The following is an 18699-nucleotide window of genomic DNA, read 5'->3' on the forward strand; positions in this document are numbered from 1 at the left end:
TCGATGATGGGGGGGATGGACGGAACGGGAGGCTGGCGTCGCTTGCTGGCGCCCAACCTACCGACCGACGCCAACGCATCAAACGGTCAGGGAAGGTGCAGGGATTAAATTAGCAGCAGGTCGTGAATGGGAAGGCGGCAAGCTGCGGCAGAACTATTGAGCTGATTTTGACAATACGAAGTAGCTATTCGCATTACTAATAGCTTTTTGCGGTCATGCTGGCGATCATCATGGCGGTCAACAGAAGGTACCTTAATCATTATTAGTCACACCACTACACCAAGGTACGGTACACGAGATACGTACTGATTTTTGTGACCTTGGGAAACATCTGGGGGCGAATGCGAATGTCCGTACGGAGTGATAGGTAGACGTCAATTCATTCCTCTCGTCGGTCGGTCGTCGGGCACGTACATACAGCAATTACTCGAGACGGGCACTCCATGCGTTGGGGTCTTCTCCTCGAAATACAATTTTGCGGTTAGCAGCTTTATTGCTCGCGATTTATTCGTACGGCTTCTGTGCACTGTCTTTTTTCCGGGGTCCATACGCCATGTTCTGTCTAAGGAGGTAAGTTAGCACTCCGGCCCTCCTCTCGCGATGACGACCCATGTAACAAGAACTAATCCATTCCCTCTGTGTAGCTGGCTTCCCCTCCTGTTCATCCCAACCAACGCCTCGCCCGCCTTCATCCTCCTGTTCTTCATCTGCACCTACTTCCTCAACCGGCCCTGCGTCTACTGCAGCTTCCTGCTGCTGGTCCTGTTCTTCACCTCGTGCAACTGGTCGGACCAGTGCTTCTTCGCCGTCAGAAGCAACTGGTTCCTACCGCGCGGACCCGCGACGCCGAGCCTGCCCGCGGATGATGTCTCCGGTTTCAACGCCACCGTCGTCGAGGTGCTGAACTCGACGGCCAGCACGCTCGCCGGTGCCGCGGCCGATGACCTCGCACGGCGGAAACAAGAGTGGACCGGCCTGGGCCTGGAATGGCTCCGGAGCCTCCTGGGAAGAAGAGAGTGGAGGATAGATTGTCTCGATGTCAGCATCAGGCTGTGATGGGAAGAGTGATAAGGAGAGGCAAATCAACCATGCTTTCGCAACGGAATGGGCAGGGGAAACAGTGGTGTGGCCCCATGTATTAATCTGCGGTCAACGATGGCGTCATAGGCTTTGGGCTGTAATTTATGGCATCGCATTGGGTTGGCTATCACGTACAAGTCTAGACGTTGAGGGAATTCGCAAGCAATTATGGGTGCGCATCTTCAGAGCGTGCCGCCAATGTTTGTTTGATATCGATGCCTATATATGTTGAGTGGATTTGGATCCCAGATCCAACGGATAGGAGTTGATCAGGCTCTTAATATGGACATGACAGTGGAAGATGACCGCACATGTCGGCAAGAGGTCTGCGATGCCTGCAGGACAAGGGCAATATTTTATTCATTTATTACACTCAAAATCATGTTCACTGCCTTTTCGCTACAGAAACATCACCCAAGGCAAGATTTTTTGTCGGTACCTAGGAAATCGACGTGGATAACACCTTGTCATTCATCTCTCTCCAGTCTCTCCAGTCTCCAGCTTTGTTTACTCAGATCGCCACTATAGCGTACCTGCCATCGGTAGATGGTTCCTCCAGAGCTTTTCAGTGATGGAAAAGAAAATACTCGTCACTTGATCCATATCAGCATCCATTAGAAGGGCATATGGAGGACATCTACGGAGTATGAATTCGAACGGGCCTCCAGGGTTGACGTTGGCGAATGTGGGTACCCATGTAGGTACTTTTAGGTACGTACCTTGCAATGGGGCACTTCGGTACCGTCGGTACGTACTGTACTTCGTCGTGCTTTTAGCGATAAGGTGGCCCTTGCGGGAAGACCCAGCCGCTGGCCGTACTGCTTCGACTTTCGCAATTAACTGTTGGTTGGGCTCCTGGCGGCTGAACGCATCTTTTTCCGTGCGTTTTACAGCTAGGTAGTAGTAGCCTTGCCTTGCTCTACCCTAGTGCTTCTTCTCCTGACTGAGCTTGGTGTCTGGAAGGGAAAGAACAAAGAAAAGCCACCAACCAACGCGACAGCACGACGACCAAATCATCTGCGGCCACCCGTCCAACACATCCGACTACACTACTTGCGACCTCAATCTATCCTTTCTAGCTCTCCCACAGCAAGCATCCTTCTGAGCTTTGAAGACGTTACCGATATTTATCCACACCGAACTTCCACTGTCACCAACGTACGCGCCGAGGCGCTTTCAGAATTTCCAGTCTCAGCATACCTATAGCCAACCAACCCCATACTCCCTCAAAGGAAGGGTCAAAGAGCTGACAGCGGCTCTTCGACCTCTGCGACTGAGGGCTCGCATCCAGCTTGGACTTCGACGCGGCTTCCCGTTTCGTTTTGTTTCTTCCTTCATTGCAAGCTGGCCTTTGGCAAATGCAAACCGGGCTGCCCACACTCCAGCTTGACGTCGCAGCCGGCCCAGGACCCGACACCAGAGCTCCGAAGCGCAGTCTAGACATTACTTTGTCGTTGCGATTCACAGGCAAACCTGGTTCAGGTTCAGGAGGGAGACACGGAGGGACATTGAACGCGGGGCCAGATCATTTTCTGTAATCCGCAGCTATGACCTGGCAACCGGGCTCCGGGAGGCCCATGAACCCAGGCGGCGGCATGGGCGGAGGGCCCGTCGATCCCTCTTCTGGCATGCATGCTAACAACTCAAACCTCCCCCATGCCACCGAGTACACACTACAAGGTGAGAGGACCCGTCGTTACTTTCCCTCATGGTTCATTCGAGATGCCTTATCTCTCTATGGAGACGCTCGCTGACTTGGGACTCCCATTTCTTCTCCCCAGGGGTAATGCGCTTCCTGCAGACGGAATGGCATCGTTACGAACGAGAAAGAAACTCGTGGGAGATCGAGAAACAGGAAATGAAGGCGAGGATAGCCAACCTCGAGGGTCAGGCGAGAAGGGCAGATGCGACCCAGAAGGCCCTTAGCCGCTATGTCACCATTTTGGAAAAGAAGATTTTGAACCAGAAGAAGGCGCTTAAGGGCGCCGGAGCTGCTTCCGAGGTGGAGGAGGAATCGGCCAAACGCGAAAAAGACCGAGCACTACTGATTCAGGAGAAGCTTCGATGTAAGCACACGTTCCTTTTTCGTTTTTTAATCCTCTATTTTCCCTTGGTCGCCCACCGAGTCACCTGGCACTGACCCGATCCATCCGCAGCTTCCAGCAAGTCCGACAACAACATCGCGGAAGACATCTCCCACAAAGGTGACGATGAATCACAGCGCGCAGACCTGAAAGCCTTCTTGGACCAGTGCCAGGAGGAATTCACCTATCTCATGGTCACTCCTGCGAACCCGATACCCCCTCGCGAATCACCACCCTTGCCTCTGCTGGAGGAGCATCCAGGGGGGGAATACCCATTGCCTGGCGGTCAACAAGCCCTCGAACCCAATTTCGGCCAGCCGATGCGTCAGCATCAGAACATCAGGGATCTCAACCGGCCGGGGCCGCCACCAAGCCATGCTCCGCCGATGCAGCGGGGCCAGACAAGCCATTTGCCGGCGCCGCCGAAGCAGTCAGATCTGCCACCTCACCAAGCCGCCACTTCCGAGGCAGATAATACCGGTGTTATGTACGCCGCCGGTACCGAGTGGCCGCAGCCCGTCTCGGTCGCCGCTCGTCCCGTTGACGATAACATGGACCGCCCGAGCCATGGTATCGAACCCCTGAATCCCACAGACAATCTCGGGGGAGGGACTGGGCCAAAGCGAGACGTCGCCGCCGGATCCGATGCTTGGGATTTCCCCGACACTGCTCTTTCCGAGCCGAGCCCTGCACAAGCCCAGCCGCAGACTCAGGTTCAGCAGACCTCGAACCGTCCAGACACCGACGTCTTCCCCAATGCCGATAACATCCCCAAGTCGCCAGGCAGAGCATCGAGCTCGCATAAGAGGAAGGGTTCCATGTCAAGACGGCGCAGCTCGGACCACGGGCTACCGCTTAACGCCACTGCGCACAAGGCCGATGGTGGTAACTTTAGGCTGCGATTCGGACTCAGGGGCCATCTCAACGCCGTTCGTACCGTCATCTTCTCCGGCGGCGGCAGTCCTGGCGAACCAGAAATCTGCACCGGGAGTGACGATGGCACGATCAAGCGCTTCCTCATTCCGAGGTTCGATGGCCACGCCTCGTCGCCGACGTCGGATCTCGACGTCACGGCCAACTTCACCCACCGTGGCCACACTGGCGCTGTCCTGTCTCTGACATCATGGACCCCGGCTCCCAACTTTTCCACAGGCGGTCGTGCGCAAGGCGACGGGTGGATCTTTTCTGGTGGCCAGGATGCCACCATTCGCGTTTGGGAACGAGGGCGCGTCGATCCCAAGGCCACCATCGACGGCCACACCGATGCCGTCTGGGCCGTTAGCGTTCTTCCCGCCACCCTCGGCGCCATCTTTGGCCAGTCCAGCCCGTACGGCGCTCCTGACAGGGTCTTGCTCGTATCTGGCGCGGCTGACGGCACTGTCCGCTTGTGGGCCGTGAGCGCCCCTCCACAGCTTACCTCGCCGCCGCAGTCCGGCGGCGGACGCGCCGGACCGCCCGGTGGCCGGGGCCGAGTACGTGGGAACTCGATGAGCTCCGGCAGTGCGTTTCCCAGCTCGCCGCAGCCTACCATGGCGTCGAACTCACCCTTCAGCCACACCCTGGTCCACAACCTATCCAGGTCGGACGGCTCCTCTGCCAGCCCGACCTGTATCGCACCTCTCAGCCCAACGGGCGAGACATTTGTCGTCTCGTACTCGGATGCCGCCATCATCGTCTACGACACCCGGTCCGGCGAACAAATTGGCACTATGGACAGTCTCGAGACATACGACGGGTCGCAAGGGACCAGCGTCAACGCTGTCGTCGCCACGACAGCCGGTCTAGACCAAGGCACGCACCCCGGTGGCCTCCCCGAGGAAGAGACGGCCACGAGCAGCGGGCCGACGGGTGGCGGCAGGTCAATGGCCGGTTCGGGAGTCGAGGGCGTTATCATTTCGGGACACGAGGACCGGTTCATTCGCTTCTTCGATGCCAACAGCGGTAAGAAAAAATCATTCTTTTGGTTTCAAAATTCACATTCAGGAGCAAAGGAAACTGACGGGAGGGTACTTACAACAGGCCAATGCACATACAATATGCTGGCGCACCCGGCCGCCATCTCGGGCCTGTCGCTCAGTCCCGACGGGCGCGAGCTGGTCAGCGCAGGCCACGACGCCAGCCTCCGGTTCTGGAGCCTCGAGAAGCGTTCCTGCACGCAAGAAATTACGAGCCACCGCATCATGCGCGGCGAAGGCGTCTGCTCTGTCGTGTGGAGCCAGGATGGCAAATGGGTCGTCAGTGGCGGCGGAGACGGCGTCGTCAAGGTGTTTGCGCGGTAGCATCGCGACAGAGACACCTCTTCACCTCTGTCACTAAGCCGACTCCATATCATATATCCATGGCTTGACAAACCTTGGCGGCAGTGACGAGGCCGCCATTCATCAAGGTGGCCTCGTCGGGGGACGAATGACAGGAGGTCCAGCGGCAAAAGGTGCATCTATCTTAGTTTCTCTTCTTGCTGTCTGCTACTGCAAACATGCATAAAGCTTCTGGTTTCTTTTTATTATTTTTGCCCCCTTTTTTGTTTCTTTTTCTTGCATATGGTATGAGTTCCAGCGAGAACATTGTACGAAGGAGGGAAATGGGAGAAGTGATGAGGACAGAGACGTTCCCCATTCCCGGCGTCGATGATGCTCTTGTGTAATATAAAATTGGTGGATGTGCTGCGCTCTTGCGATACCCCCAAGTACGGTTTCGTGGCAGGATGTTCGACGTGGTTCCGTTCGATTTTCCTCGTTCGTGTGAATTATATCCAGACAAAGCCCATTGCGCCTCCTGTCCCTAAAACACACGTATCATCTAAGTCATAAATCGTACAAAAAATGTACAAAGGAATTGGGAAGAGGAAAGAACAGACAGTGGTCTAGAGTTCCAGCTCCTCGACCTGCATGCCGCATCCGACACAAGTCTTGACGGTCATGCCGTCCTCGTTTTCCACCGTCCTCCCCCACTCGTGAACATGCCTCCCGGAGCCGACAGCATCACCAAACTTCTTGGGTCCGTCGGTCGCGGCCCGCCGACGGAACGCCTCGGTGCGAGTCTTCCTCTTGAGCTCGGTGAGCTTCTCCTTGAACTTCTTCTCCTTGCGGTTCCGGGCAGCCTCCTGGCGGCGGGCAAACTCGGCGTCAAGGGCCTCCTCGCTGCCCCACTTCTTTCCAAAGGCATACTCCTCGACCTGGCAGCGGAGGAAGAGCATCATGTCGTGCCAGTGGCTCTTGTGCGGGTTGGGGCGGGACAGGTGAGGGAGGATGTCGGCGTCGCGGAGCTCGGGCTCGGTGAGGAGGTAGTCCTCGCGGCACTCCGTCTTGGTGAGGAGAGAGTAGCGCTCGGGGAGGCGTTCCTTGCAGGGGGAGCAGACGCGCACGCCGAACACGTCGGCCCAGACGTGGTCGATTTCACGCGCCCCGCACTCGCGGCACGATTGCGCCGCTTGGTCTTCCTTGTCTTGCAGGACCGAGAGGGACGGCTCGAAGGGGCCCGCCTTGGCGCGCTGGAGCTTGCGTAGGGTCTGGAGCCGTTCCCACTCGCGCTGCGTCATGCCGGCTGGTTTGGTCTCGGCTTCTGGTTGGCCGGGTTTCGGTTTCGGCGCGAGGGCTGTGTTGTGCGGGTCGTCTTCGAGGGTGAGGAAGCCGCCTTTGGTGTCGGTCATGGCGGCCATGTCGTAGTCGACGTATTTTGTGAATTTGGGGATGGGTTTCAGGGGCCTGGCGCCCTCCTCGCCTGGCTTTGTCCGGGCATCCCGGACGGTGAAGGGGGCTTTTTTGGGTGATGATGATGGGGCCGAAGGGCCGGCGGTGCTCGAAGATGGTGTGTCTGATGTGGTTATCGCTGAGTAGGGGCGTTTTCGGTTATTGGGGATGTGTACTGTGTCGGTTGCTATGAATCCGGAGGGGGTCTTGTGGAGGTCTGGTGCCCCGGCGGCGCGACGGGCAGCTTCATGCTGCTCGCGAAGTGCCTTCGCTTTGATACGGTTCTCTTCCTGACGGAATGTTAATTGGATCATTTCACAGAGCCGACGGGGAAATGAAATCGAGGGTGCTCTTACAATTCTGCGAGTCACTTCTGGGGTGGGAGGGGATCCAGCAGCGACAGGCGTCGTCCGGGTTGTGGTCTGCTCGATTGGTGTCTTTGTTCGCTCCATTGAGAGTAGCCGGGTGGAGGTATTGTCGAACGACAGGGAGAGGTAATAAAGTCAAGTCGGTATCCAGTTTGTTGTCGTGAGCGTTGACAAAGGTCTTGATTTTGGGATGTCTGGAGGTGAGGGGGGTAAAATTCGGGGGTTCAAAGGGCGCGCGCTGGAGACGCATCCACGTTGGATTATGTCATATCTTGGTCGCGAAAGCACGTGTCCCCTACCTTTTTATTATTATTATTATTATTATTATTTTATCCCCAAGGTAATGACCACGAGGAGAATAGTAGAGTCCTACGGCTTCATGGTGAATTAAAGCCTTTACAAGATGTTACTCGCGTAGTCATTGACACTTTGCCACCGGGAGAACGCCGACATGTCCGAGGCAGACATGGCCAATACACACCAAGTGTCGGGCCAGAGAAATCCACGACAGGGGAACGGGATAGACTAAACAGTTCACCATAGCATCTTCGCTCATTGAACGCCCTTGGGACACATAAACCTATTCCCATCTTTTATTCTATCCGGCTAACCCAACACCCCGACTGTCCTGAAATACACGTCTCGCCTAGTAGACGGCAAGCCGTTGCAAAAAAAGTACCGGCACCATGCTCATAGGCGAGGAAAGATAAAGGAGAGCGCAGCCCCAACACGCTGCAGCAACGGTAGCTGTGTTTGAAGCGGCATGACATGAACACACGACCCAGTTTACTCCTCCTTCGCACCACCACGGCCGGCACGCTCGGCAGCCTCGACAGCCTTCTTATCGCTCTGAGCAGGACCGCTCTGGAGACCGCCCATCAAGCCACCGCCGGTCTTGAAGGGCCGCTTGAGGTCGCCCGAGGCGGGCTGGCCCCAAATGTAGATCTTGGCCAGGTTGCTCTCGAGGGCGCTCTTGAGCGGGATGATCGACTGGACGAGGAGGGGGTTCGTGTACTTCATGTACAGGTGCATGAAGGCCATCATGACCATGCCCATGGCCTGGGACCGGAACAGCTGCTTGAGCTGGCTCGAGTCGTAGGCGTGGATCGTCGTCGTCACCAGCTTGGGTTCCTCCGAGGAGCCCATGGGGGGAGGCTCGACGTATTTGAGAGTGGTCATGTCTGTCGTGGTACCATCTGTTAGTCGCCTCACTACCATTCAACCGCCATTGCCCTCACTAGTAGAGGGGGGTATGGGTGCGGCGGCCCGAAATGTGACAAGAGGTTGAGATGCCAACGTACCCTTCTTCGCGTTGATCTTGGACAGGATGTACATGTAGATCATGGCAATCAGCAGGTTGCTGAACAGGTAGGCGGCGCGACACCCGTTGAGGACGTTGGGCTCATCGAAAGGGACCCTGCGCGAAACCTGCATCATGCCAAGCATGATGACGAGGTTGGTGCTGTTGACATGATGGCATCCGGGTTAGTGAACGAGTTGTCTCGTGAGCATGCGCGATGGAAGGGCGAGGCAGGCTAACATACATCTGCGGGCTGACCATTGTGACGGAAATGTGCCAATGTAAAACAAGATATTAACGTAGAGTGTTTTGTTGCGACGAGAGCAGAGGGTGCAAGACGTGGCAATGAGAAGAGGCTTGCGGCAACGACGGGATTTTCTGCGGCGGGCGAACGCGGATTATTAGAGTATTAGCGGTGGGAGAGTGCACCCCTGGGAAGCTTGTTGGAACTTTTAGTGCGCCCTGGGGATTCGGGCTCCTACGGAGTATTTCGGGGGCGGGGACACCGCTGAAACCATTCTCCGATAAACTCGGTGGCGCTCTAGGTACCTCAGCAAAGTTTGGACAGTAGGTACTGTACCTAGGTAGGTACAACAGATCTACTTATCCATACGTACCACTACTGCCTACGCCTTATCAAAGGCCACGTTCACCGTTACTAGTAGATAATCGGATTTTTTGAGAAGGAACTGAGTGGACAAAGTCCATGTAACTCTGCAGAGATGAAATACGAGGTAGATTGTCCAACTCGCAAAGGTTTCTATCAATTATCCTAACCTCATACCTGTTCAGGGATGAGGTACTAAAGAGAAAGATGTTCAGAACTACGGATACTTTGCAAGGAGCGTAGATATCCCATGACACCAATATTGGCACTTGAACTACGCATAGTCTCTGGCAAGATTGAGACCACTGTTTACTCTATCGAGATGAGCCGATCACTCGAAAGATAACGGCCATCCAACGGACGATACTCGCGGACTTGGAGCAATGTAGTGAAATGGCATGCGAAGTACAGGGTTGTGGAAATTCCAGTGTTGTCTTGGCTTTGGAACCCTACACACTTCGTATAAGCTGACTATGAATTATAACACGCGACATTGTCAAACCCAGAAATATTCCCTATCCGAAGAGCCCTCCCTACGGATACGCAAAGCTATGAATTACTCCCAGCACACAAAGAGCGCATCACGTATCATTCAACCACACCAAGAAGCGGCGGGATTGCCAGGCAATATGAGGCCCTCCCGTTCTCCGGCATCAACCATCTGTATTCTTGTTGCACACTTTCCAACGTAGCCGTCGACATTCATCTCGATGCTTCCTCAGAAAAGCGAGCTGCATATTCCTTCTTGTACGAACGAAGCTGCTCCATCTTCGTCCGCGCCACGGCACCCGCCTGGGCTCGAGTCGCGGGATCAAGTAGGGAGAGACCATCGCCATCCCCACGGTCGTGTAGAGCGTCCCAATACACGGTGTCAACATCAAGGCATCTTCTCGCCGCGTAGTTGAACCAGAAACGCCCGCTCTCCCACGAGTCGCGCATCCGAGTGGAAAGGCGCGGCTCACGCCCTTCCAAGGGCGACTTGGCTTCCACATTCTCAAGAGCCCGTAGGAACTGCTCCATCCGGGGGACATAACTCGCCAAGAAGTCGTCCATGCCGTGGTCTTCAATCCAAACGCCCGGAGACCTTAGCAATAACCACCATGGCGGGTCGTGGGCGAACTGCGCTGGCATGCTATTCGTGAATTCAAAGTCGAGAACTGCGGTGATACGGAGGGTGTGGGGATCAATAAGCATATTCGCGGGCTGCAGATCATCGCAAAATAAAAGGAATGGTCCGGCGTTGGCCTCATCGGCGCAGAACTTTGGGATGAGCTGCCTGAAGCGATGGCGGGCGACAAACCGCTTCTCAGCGTCAGCTTCGGATACAGCAAGATTTCGCTGGGTCTCTAAGTGCAGAAGATGTTGGCGTGCGATTTCCTCGAAGAAGTCACTTGCGCGATTTATCGGTTCCGTAGGGAACTGGTCCACAGGATACCCAGTCACGGTTGCCAGTAAGTTCATGTTGAATGTCAGGGGCCGCCCGGTAACAGTCCAGGTTCCTAACCCACTTCCAGCCCTTGAGATGGCTCCGATACGGGGGAATGACAGACGGGACAGCTGAAGCATATAGTCGGCGATCTGCCCGAAGACCTGATCAAGCGTTGTATTATCTATGTCTGGATTGAGCACTAACGGGTCGTACTTGTTTGATACAGGCCGACTAAGGAAAGTCGATAGCGGCAGCCCTGGGATGAAATCCATGATGAGAAATGGCCCTAGCTGCCGCGGGCTCTCCTTTGTCAATCCCCAGCAGTGTATATAGGGTAGAGGAATAGAGGTGTGCTCGTGGAGATACTCTATAATCTGCGCTTCGTTCGCGACTTTTTCGTCCCTCCACGATGTTACAGACTCACCCGGCATCGCGAAACGGATAAGGACGCTTGGTCGTCGACCGCCAAAGCCGATGTGGTAGCTGAAGTTGAAGGACCCCTTGAAGAAGCCATTATATCTTGCGGTTCCACCGCCATTCAGGCGAGCATCCACAAAATCCACGATCTCTGCGCTTGCGTCGAACACTGCGCGTATCCACACTTTATGCTCTTCGTCGGCATCAGCCTCGGCGAGCTCGTCGTAGTTGGTCATTTCGTTTCGTTGCGGTAACAAGAATCATGAAGCTAATAGACTCCAGCCCGTCGCGAGGGCCAGTGCCAACCACAAGCAGTTGGACGGAGGCCCAGCGTACAATGCGATGGTGTTGCGTTGGACGGAAGGCGGAGCGTAAAGGTACGGTTGGAGACATATTGATAGCTCCGAGGAATAGCCGGACGGCTCCTTGGCCCCACTCGTTTCCCGAAGCCGTATGTCACGTGCCCATGCGACACCAACAAACCGCAAACCGGCCTCCATAGCAGCGACACACGAATTCGAAGCTTCAGGTGTGGTGATTACAGAGTCGTCCTGATCCCACGACAATCATCTGCCCAACATGCAGCCCACAAGACATCTCCTCAAGCGTTCCGTGTGGAAAGGTGAGTTTATTCCAACCAATTTCCCAGGGAATCGTGTAACGATAGACCGCTAACTAGTTCCCCCCGAGCTCAGGTCCCAACATCGTACCGTACGCGACAGATGCCCGCTTCCCCTGCCCCCGTGCTCCATGATCCCCATCTGACTGCTCAACAACAGCCTCCCGATTGTGCGCCCGCAAGCCGGAAAGAGGGTCATCCCCATTAAGACCCAGGCCCGTTCTGCGACCATCCTGCCCAACTTTGTCGGCCTCAAATTCCAAGTCTACAACGGCAAGGATTACCACGAAGTCACCATCACCGAAGAGATGGTCGGCCACAAGCTGGGCGAATTCTCACCGTATGCTCTTCCCTTTGGCCGCATTCCGTTCGAATACTATACTAATAACGGTGTCAGGACGAGGAAGCCGTTCATCTGGTCGAGAATGTAAATTACTGGGAAAAGTTCACACTTTACACTACAATGGCGTCCATGGGTTTTATATTAGACAAATGAGGTCGGCTCGGCATGTTGTACAAGGTTACCAATCTGTATCATATTAGAGGACAACTCGTTCCTTTTCCGTTTATCTTCCTTTCGAGCATCTGCATCAGGTGATGTCAATCTAGCTGCCCGTGACAAAAGGCCCAATTCAAACCATCCAATTCCGTCCCATACCATGCATACGTCAACCCGAATGACTTTCCTTTTAACGCCTAATGAATGTCTCAAAAAATATAGCCCTCCCAACGCCGTAGAAGATGTTACCATGATCCGCAAGGAAAGCCCAGCCGTCCATCAAATGCCATCCATACCGCCCATCGTTTTATCGGTAAAACTCGCTCCGCTTGACATTCACGCCATACTCTCCAACCGCCATGCCCAGGTCCTCCATGGTCAGCACCGTCCGGTTCTGGCTCCCGCCCTGCCCACCGCCGCCGTAGCCCGGTCGCTGGATACCCAACGGCGCACCACGTCCCTGGTCTTTGGTAGCGGTACCGCCCGCGGGGCCCGCGGGCTGGCCGGGGATGGGGAAGCCGGCGGCGGCGCCGAGGCTGCCCATGGGGTTGTTCGCGTTGGTGTTGGACGCGCGGATGCGCGAGTACTGGTAGGCGTCGGCGGCGATGTCGGAGATGAACTTTTGCGTCGCGAGGGCCAGCAGGCGCGCGAGACGCGGATCCGTCTGCGGCGGCGGGGGCACGCCGGCCTTGGTCATGTAGTAGTTCGTGACGGCGTCGGGGATCTAGAACGGCGGAAGATCTGGTCAGCGAGAGACAAGATGCCATGCGGGGCCGAAGAGGCGGTGGTTCAACTCACGATGGGCGCAAAGTCGTCCATCTTGGTGAGAAACTCGCGCAACGACATGTCCTTGCGGGTGGGCAGCTTGGGCTCGGGCCCGGGCGCGATCGCTTCTGGTAGCACTTCGGGATCGCCATTCTGGGTCGGCGCTTGAGGCTCTTCTTCGGGCTTGGTTTCAGTTGTGTTGGGTTGTACTTCTGGCGCGTTGCTCGCCATGGTTGAGATATGATATACGGAGTTTCGAGGACGTCGGGACTTTGATAATTGCTTCTTTTCGATGGGTTGCTCACGTTGTATGTGTAGGTAGTCGATGAGTGGAAGTTGGGTGGATGACGGAGGTACCGAGACAAGGTCACGAAAGCGGCAATGATGCTTATATAATCATGGAAACATCATCGGAGCCGTACACTACAGCCAGCCATTGAATCCAACCAATTCCATGTTGATGTGTTTTTCAGTACACCGATGATCCTGAGTGTCAATCCATTGACCATTGTAATGCTCCTTCTCCATTTACTCCTTTTTATTTTTGTTTTAAAAGAAATGGGTAGGAAACAATGCTCGACCCGAGCTGTCTAAGAGACTGGTCTCAGAAGGTAGGAGAGAAACGGGCGATATCAGCCGAGTAGAACTGACTTGCCAGGCACCTATCTGTCAACCATGATATCTTTCTCGAGAGGCGGCCCAACTGATGGAGACATATCACTGTGGTCTGTGGTCTTCCCTGGTCATGAACTCAACACCCAACATGCATACCCGCTATCATAGGTGCATGATGCTAAAAATCTGGGGCCCTGGGTTGTCAGGCATAACCCCTAATTGGCAAGTAATCTGCCTAATGCGAGCTTCCGAGAATATACAATGCTGCGCAGTATTGCATATTAGGTGGATGACATGTAGGTGGATGGATGTCATGTACCTAGGTATGAAGATGGCCCAGGGAAAGCAACCTCTAGTCTCTTACACGTGAACCGAGGACGAGTCTGGACAGACACAGTAGCTCTTCAGGATCAGTGGGAGACTCTAAACGTAGGCACACTTTTCTACAAGACGCACGTCCACTGCTACGCAAATATTGTATGCTCTTAGCCCCTTTCCGTTGGGTATACTCTAACATTAGTTGCGGCATGTCATTTGACCGCGCACCTCATAAAACAATCCGTGTTATCATAGCATCATCTCGACACATCATTACTCTGATCCATCAACGCCAGGGACCATGCTCTCGCAGCTTCAGTGTCAGACACAAAGCTTGCCTGCCTATCGAATCTCAGGCTCCTTCATAAAGTCCGGTTCGCCGACTTCTCGCTCGAGGGCCTCCCACTGCTGAGCTCGCAGGCGCCGGTCGATGCGCTCAAGCCGCATTTCCGAATCCTCGTCCACCCACTCGTCCTCACCCCGGCGCCGCGTCGGGTTGTCGATCAGCTCGATGATCTCCGCCATCGGGTTGCTGCTCTCCGTTTCCACGCCCGTGACGCCCCGGGCGCCGCGCGACTCGCCGTCGGCTGCATATATCTTGATGCCCCGCAGATGCGTGTCTTTCCCGTTCTGGTGGTTCTCGAGGATCTGCATCTGGAAGACGTAGCACGCCAGCGTGTTCCCATCCGGCCCGCCACCCGCTCCCATGATGGGGACCTGCTGCCAGCCCGACGGGGCCGAAAGCTCCATCATGGCGAACTCGAGGAGGTTGTTCTCGCTGGTGCCCGCCTTGAAGACAATCTTGGTGGGCGTGTACGACTCGTCGCTATGGTAGTCCACGAAGAAGCGAATGTCACGGATGCCGACACGTTTGATGAAATAGACGGTCAGCTTGTGAGGCTGTGGCCCATCGGACCTAGGGAGATTCGAGGTCAGCTTCGTAATCCTGCATGTACAATGTAGGGGGATGGGTAAGCCATACTGCCAGTAAGCATCCGTGTCGTCACTTCGCAATTCTTCCACGCCGTTGCCAGGCTTATGACTACTGACGGTGAACTTGCCGAGATTCGATATCTCCTTCAAGCCCAAGGCGCTGGGATCAGCTGGCAAGGCCATGTCGACGTCTTCTCCCTCATCCTCATCCTCCTCGAGCTGGTCCTCTGCCTGCTCGTCTATCATCTCGGTACTATGGTGGTTCAGTTGCTCTTCCATATCGTCGACACTTGTATAGCCATCCTCCTCCATGGCCTGATAAGAAGCCGCTAAGGCTGGAGGTGCGGGAGAAGTATCCATGCTGTTTCCTGTGTCAGGCGTCGTAAAGGAAGCATGTGGTACTTGGGGGAAATTTCCCAGTGAGAGTTGCCGTATTGGACCTGCAAATGGGCACGAAGTCAGCGGAGAGAATTTCACAGGTGTCTGATACAGCTAGAGACTATCCCGCTTGCTGACTGCCTACGACGTCTTCCTCGTTCACCGTGCCGAGCGGGGTCCCGTATTTACCGTCACTAAAATGAACGTAAGACCTCAAGCATGCGCCGAACAAGGAAAGGAAAAGCAAACCTCCTGCTTCCCTACACAAAGCAGACAAAGGGACCATGGAAAACCTTCAACCCCTTGAAGAGGCATGGCCTCTCAGACAGTATCAGGAATCAAGGAGTGTCAACGGTTATCTAGTACTAGGGATGTTCTCTGCTTGAGGAACAGTGGCCCTTGATAGTCTTATGAGTCTATATCAAAGACGGAGGGCATGAATTGGAGACAGGTATAGTTAAACCGGAGAGGGATGAATGAACCCAAAATCAGTGTCCAACGCATGGCTTACGAGACTCTAGAATTTACCTAGATAAAACAGAGTATAAAATGAAATAAACGAATAGTAGAAAAAACCGACTAACCTTGCTGACGCTGACGAGCAACCGGCGAGGGCAACGACGCATGCTGAGAATTCCCATGCATCGTTGACAGAAGGTCAGCATGGTCAATGGGACTGGTGTTTAGTTGTGGAGCTTCTGGAGTGTGAATGCTGTTCCCTTCTGGTGTCTGCATCGGGGCTAGCAATCTCGTTGATGATTCTTGGCCCAGCCGACGGGCTCGCCTCGGGCCTCGAAGAGTGCCTTCCATGCCCTCGAGTTGGCGCTGGCCTCTGGGGTTTGTGGATGCTGTACACGGAGTTGTGAATCTCGGACGCGATGTCAAAAGCATAAAAGTACCTAGGTACGTACTCGAGATATCAACAGCTAGGGCCTTGGCGGCATTGCTGGAAAGGGCCGCCATGTCACGTGAACAAATTCCATTTTAGTGTACTACGAAGTGCTCCAAAAAGCTCCCAAGTAGCCGCATAACAAACTCACTGCTGCCCATCATGGGATTGTACGGACTGGTATTAGCTACGTAGGTGGTAGCATCACAATCAAACCGCGAGGTAAACAATATCAAGTAAATAGGTGTCAAGAAAAATGCCAATGAAAATACTGGACGAACACATGCCCTAAACCAAACCATCCACCAATCCGCCCAACGCCGGCCAAATACGTTTTGAACCCATCAAAGGTATCATACAGAGAGGACGAAACATGAACCATGCGATAGTTAAGCACCCAAGGACTGGCGCTTCTTCTTCTGCTTCTTTTCCTTCTTGGGCGTCTCGTCATCGCCATCCTCGAGTTTCCTCTTCTTCTTCCCGCCGTCGGCGGCCTTGCTGGGTGTGTCTTCGGACGCCTCGGCCGCCTTGCGCATCTTCTTGAGCTCCTTCTTGCTGAGCACCACGGGCGTGCCGTCGGGGTTGAGCTGGACGTCGCCCCGCTCGAACTTCCTCTTGAACTTGCTGACACTGATGCCGGCCGCTTCCGCCAGCCGCTCGTAATCGTCCTCACTGAGCTTGGAGGGTGTGGCGGCAGCCTTCTTGGGCGTAGCCGCAGCCTTCTTGGGAGTAGCCTCGGCCTTCTTGGAGGCCTTCTCAGCAGCTTCGGCCCGCCTCTTGTCCTGCTCGGCCTTGGCCTGCCGCCTCTGCTCCCTCTCCTTGCGCCGCGCCTTCTGTGCTTTACGGGCAGCCTTATCGGCAGGGCGTTCGCCATCGGTGTCGTCCGATACAGCGGAGAGGGTGGGGGACCTCGGGGCGACACCGTTTTCACCGGCATCGGCCATGTCCTCATCCGAAACGTCCTCATCGTCGTCGGCATCCACCATTTCAACTTCCTGGATCAGGGGCTTCTTTTCCTTCTTCTCTTTCTTGTCCTTCTTCTGCGACTTGCCGTTCACCTCAGCAGCATCGGCGACACCATCAGCGTCGGTGTTGTACTTTCGAACTTCGTTCAGAGTAAACTGGGCCGGTTCGGTGAGCGAGCCATCCGGTGCGATGTTGGCACCCCTCGGAAGCAAAGGCTTGCCCTCGAGCTTGCGAAGCAGGTTCTCCAGCTTGATGCGGCTGGTAAGGCCGAGCATACCCCTCTCTTCGTCGTCGGCACCCTCGTCGAACTCGTGCAACGCGTCAACGCGTAGGCCGAGCGCCGTCTTGGCGGCCAGAGAACGTGCGATCTTGCCCTTGTTCTTGCCGGTCGCCTGACCGACAAGCGAAGCGTGGTAGATGATACCATACTTGGGTGTGTCGTGCTTCGTCTTCAGAGCGCGGAACAAAGCCTTCTCCGCACCGAGGATCTGAATGGTGGAACCAGGCGACTTGGCAAGGTTGAGGATAGAACCAGAGTGGGCAATCAGACGCGCTCCGACGAGAGTACCGACCAGGCTCGTCAGGTTGGGTGCCAGTGCACGCATACGGGTTTCCAGGTACGCAGACAGTTGGGTGCGATAATCAGAGTACGTGATGACCTGGCGGGCAAGAAGTTGAATATTCTCAAGGTCCTCCTCAGTAATCTCGGTGCCCATGCTGATCTCGGCGGCTGTCTTGACGGCGGCCTCCAATTCTTCCGGAAGAATATCGGTGAGATCACACTCGGCGATGTTCTCCCGCATACCGGCAGTGAGGACCAGGCGCGCGTAGGCGAGGTTGTCATTGAGAATCTTGGCGAGTTCGGGGAAGTGCCAGCCGTACCACTCCTTAGTGCGCATGGCGTAGACGTTCAGCTCCTTGTCGAGGTCGTCGAGCAGCTTGATGGCTTGAATGACCATGGCATCCACCTTGTCGGCGGAGAACTTAAGCTTGTGTCGCGAGATGGAGTGCGACAGACCAAGAGCCATACGGCCCATGGTTTCGTCGGCAAGACCAGGAATCAGCGAAGAAATGTTTTCCCTGACGGCACGGAAGAGATCCATGGTCGCGGCGTCGCAGACAGCCTTGATATCGAGGTCGGGAAGCTTTCCAATGGCATTTCCAAGCTTCAGGTCAGCCACGACCAGAGATGCCTTCTTCTCGTCCTTGATTTCTTGGAGCAGGCTCGCGAGAATGGGAGGGACCTTGCCCTCTTTCAATCCACTGGCTTCCTCAACGGCAACTGCCGAGCTGTCGAACTTTGCAAACGACTTCAACTTGAGCCTGCCGATTGTCAGGGTCTGAACAAACGAAGTGTGATTCGGGTCGCGGAAATTTCATCCTGGCCAAGGCGACATGGTAAAGCCAAGGCCGGACTGTAACACTCACATCTCATTGATCTTTTCGGACGAGGTAGGACCAGACGTAAGTTCATCACGCTTGAGAAGCTTCTTGTCGGCCGCCTTGAAGAGGCCGTAGCTACGTGTTTGTCAGTACTGGTTTGTCTGCCATGCAGTTTAAAGGACAGAGGAGCGTACCCTGCTGGCGTCTCCGCCAACACGAAGAGAGACATCGTTATCCCAGGTCCTGTTGAGGACAATAAGAACTGGGGTCTTTATGTTGATTGCCGTAGTCGGCTCCGAGAAGACTTCAATCGAAGATGGCCGGTTCTCGAATGGTGGTGGTTGGAAAGATTTTAGAGAG

General features: G+C 55.1%; 11 protein-coding genes across 11 annotated transcripts; 3 read left to right on the top strand and 8 right to left on the bottom strand.

Moving 5' to 3' along the window:
• The first annotated feature begins 287 nt into the window (after positions 1-287).
• On the top strand, positions 288-1533 carry ACRALDRAFT_1074061 (uncharacterized protein). The gene is made up of 2 exons (XM_071018195.1): positions 288-570; positions 645-1533. The coding sequence occupies exons 1-2, from the start codon at positions 554-556 to the stop codon at positions 1054-1056; spliced, it is 429 nt and encodes a 142-aa protein (XP_070878822.1). The 5' UTR covers positions 288-553; the 3' UTR covers positions 1057-1533.
• Positions 1534-2230: 697 nt separating this feature from the next.
• ACRALDRAFT_206111 (uncharacterized protein) lies at positions 2231-2589 on the bottom strand (the record flags this gene model as incomplete). The annotated part of the gene is made up of 4 exons (XM_071021957.1): positions 2231-2253; positions 2296-2429; positions 2461-2516; positions 2554-2589. The coding sequence occupies 4 exons, from the start codon at positions 2587-2589 to the stop codon at positions 2231-2233; spliced, it is 249 nt and encodes an 82-aa protein (XP_070878823.1).
• A 119-nt stretch (positions 2590-2708) lies between these two features.
• Positions 2709-5443, top strand: ACRALDRAFT_2093575 (uncharacterized protein; the record flags this gene model as incomplete). Its single annotated transcript, XM_071022631.1, has 4 exons — positions 2709-2760; positions 2862-3146; positions 3237-5105; positions 5184-5443. The coding sequence occupies 4 exons, from the start codon at positions 2709-2711 to the stop codon at positions 5441-5443; spliced, it is 2466 nt and encodes an 821-aa protein (XP_070878824.1).
• A 584-nt stretch (positions 5444-6027) lies between these two features.
• Positions 6028-7305, bottom strand: ACRALDRAFT_1067476 (uncharacterized protein; the record flags this gene model as incomplete). The annotated part of the gene is made up of 2 exons (XM_071017451.1): positions 6028-7143; positions 7210-7305. The coding sequence occupies 2 exons, from the start codon at positions 7303-7305 to the stop codon at positions 6028-6030; spliced, it is 1212 nt and encodes a 403-aa protein (XP_070878825.1).
• A 297-nt stretch (positions 7306-7602) lies between these two features.
• Positions 7603-8955, bottom strand: ACRALDRAFT_1060203 (uncharacterized protein). Its single transcript, XM_071016198.1, has 3 exons — positions 8766-8955; positions 8523-8683; positions 7603-8402 (listed from the first exon to the last, which is right to left on the bottom strand). Exons 1-3 carry the CDS (start codon positions 8780-8782, stop codon positions 8008-8010), a joined length of 573 nt encoding a protein of 190 aa, XP_070878826.1. The 5' UTR covers positions 8783-8955; the 3' UTR covers positions 7603-8007.
• A 590-nt stretch (positions 8956-9545) lies between these two features.
• ACRALDRAFT_1074057 (uncharacterized protein) lies at positions 9546-11210 on the bottom strand (the record flags this gene model as incomplete). Its single annotated transcript, XM_071018194.1, has 1 exon — positions 9546-11210. One exon carries the CDS (start codon positions 11208-11210, stop codon positions 9831-9833), a length of 1380 nt encoding a protein of 459 aa, XP_070878827.1. The 3' UTR covers positions 9546-9830.
• A 343-nt stretch (positions 11211-11553) lies between these two features.
• Positions 11554-11934, top strand: ACRALDRAFT_1025357 (mitochondrial 37S ribosomal protein uS19m; the record flags this gene model as incomplete). Its single annotated transcript, XM_071014756.1, has 2 exons — positions 11554-11600; positions 11754-11934. Coding segments are annotated over 2 exons (228 nt in total), but the record flags the coding sequence as incomplete, so codon positions are not given.
• Positions 11935-12077: 143 nt separating this feature from the next.
• ACRALDRAFT_206107 (uncharacterized protein) lies at positions 12078-12372 on the bottom strand (the record flags this gene model as incomplete). Its single annotated transcript, XM_071021955.1, has 3 exons — positions 12078-12178; positions 12214-12289; positions 12325-12372. The coding sequence occupies 3 exons, from the start codon at positions 12370-12372 to the stop codon at positions 12078-12080; spliced, it is 225 nt and encodes a 74-aa protein (XP_070878829.1).
• A 27-nt stretch (positions 12373-12399) lies between these two features.
• ACRALDRAFT_1054225 (uncharacterized protein) lies at positions 12400-13088 on the bottom strand (the record flags this gene model as incomplete). Its single annotated transcript, XM_071015812.1, has 2 exons — positions 12400-12816; positions 12891-13088. The coding sequence occupies 2 exons, from the start codon at positions 13086-13088 to the stop codon at positions 12400-12402; spliced, it is 615 nt and encodes a 204-aa protein (XP_070878830.1).
• An 843-nt stretch (positions 13089-13931) lies between these two features.
• On the bottom strand, positions 13932-15966 carry ACRALDRAFT_1046822 (uncharacterized protein). Its single transcript, XM_071015469.1, has 3 exons — positions 15686-15966; positions 14773-15163; positions 13932-14706 (listed from the first exon to the last, which is right to left on the bottom strand). The coding sequence occupies exons 1-3, from the start codon at positions 15909-15911 to the stop codon at positions 14133-14135; spliced, it is 1191 nt and encodes a 396-aa protein (XP_070878831.1). The 5' UTR covers positions 15912-15966; the 3' UTR covers positions 13932-14132.
• Positions 15967-16130: 164 nt separating this feature from the next.
• On the bottom strand, positions 16131-18681 carry ACRALDRAFT_1074055 (uncharacterized protein). The gene is made up of 3 exons (XM_071018193.1): positions 18534-18681; positions 18385-18474; positions 16131-18279 (listed from the first exon to the last, which is right to left on the bottom strand). Exons 1-3 carry the CDS (start codon positions 18566-18568, stop codon positions 16380-16382), a joined length of 2025 nt encoding a protein of 674 aa, XP_070878832.1. The 5' UTR covers positions 18569-18681; the 3' UTR covers positions 16131-16379.
• Between the last annotated feature and the right edge of the window lie 18 nt (positions 18682-18699).

This window comes from Sodiomyces alcalophilus (genome assembly GCF_042370955.1).
Source record: "Sodiomyces alcalophilus JCM 7366 unplaced genomic scaffold ACRALscaffold_1, whole genome shotgun sequence".
Lineage (NCBI taxonomy): Eukaryota > Fungi > Ascomycota > Sordariomycetes > Glomerellales > Plectosphaerellaceae > Sodiomyces > Sodiomyces alcalophilus.

Coding starts and splice junctions, on each gene's coding strand:
- ACRALDRAFT_1060203 (XM_071016198.1), bottom strand. Junction 8,403..8,522: donor CAAGATCAACGCGAAGAAGG/GTACGTTGGCAT, acceptor GTACCACGACAG/ACATGACCACTCTCAAATAC.
- ACRALDRAFT_1046822 (XM_071015469.1), bottom strand. CDS start 15,911: ATGGAAGGCACTCTTCGAGGCCCGAGGCGAGCCCGTCGGCTGGGCCAA. Junction 15,164..15,685: donor TGCTCGTCAGCGTCAGCAAG/GTTAGTCGGTTT, acceptor GCCCATTTGCAG/GTCCAATACGGCAACTCTCA. Junction 14,707..14,772: donor GACACGGATGCTTACTGGCA/GTATGGCTTACC, acceptor GAATCTCCCTAG/GTCCGATGGGCCACAGCCTC.
- ACRALDRAFT_1074055 (XM_071018193.1), bottom strand. CDS start 18,568: ATGTCTCTCTTCGTGTTGGCGGAGACGCCAGCAGG. Junction 18,475..18,533: donor TTGGCGGAGACGCCAGCAGG/GTACGCTCCTCT, acceptor ACAAACACGTAG/CTACGGCCTCTTCAAGGCGG. Junction 18,280..18,384: donor TCCGAAAAGATCAATGAGAT/GTGAGTGTTACA, acceptor GACAATCGGCAG/GCTCAAGTTGAAGTCGTTTG.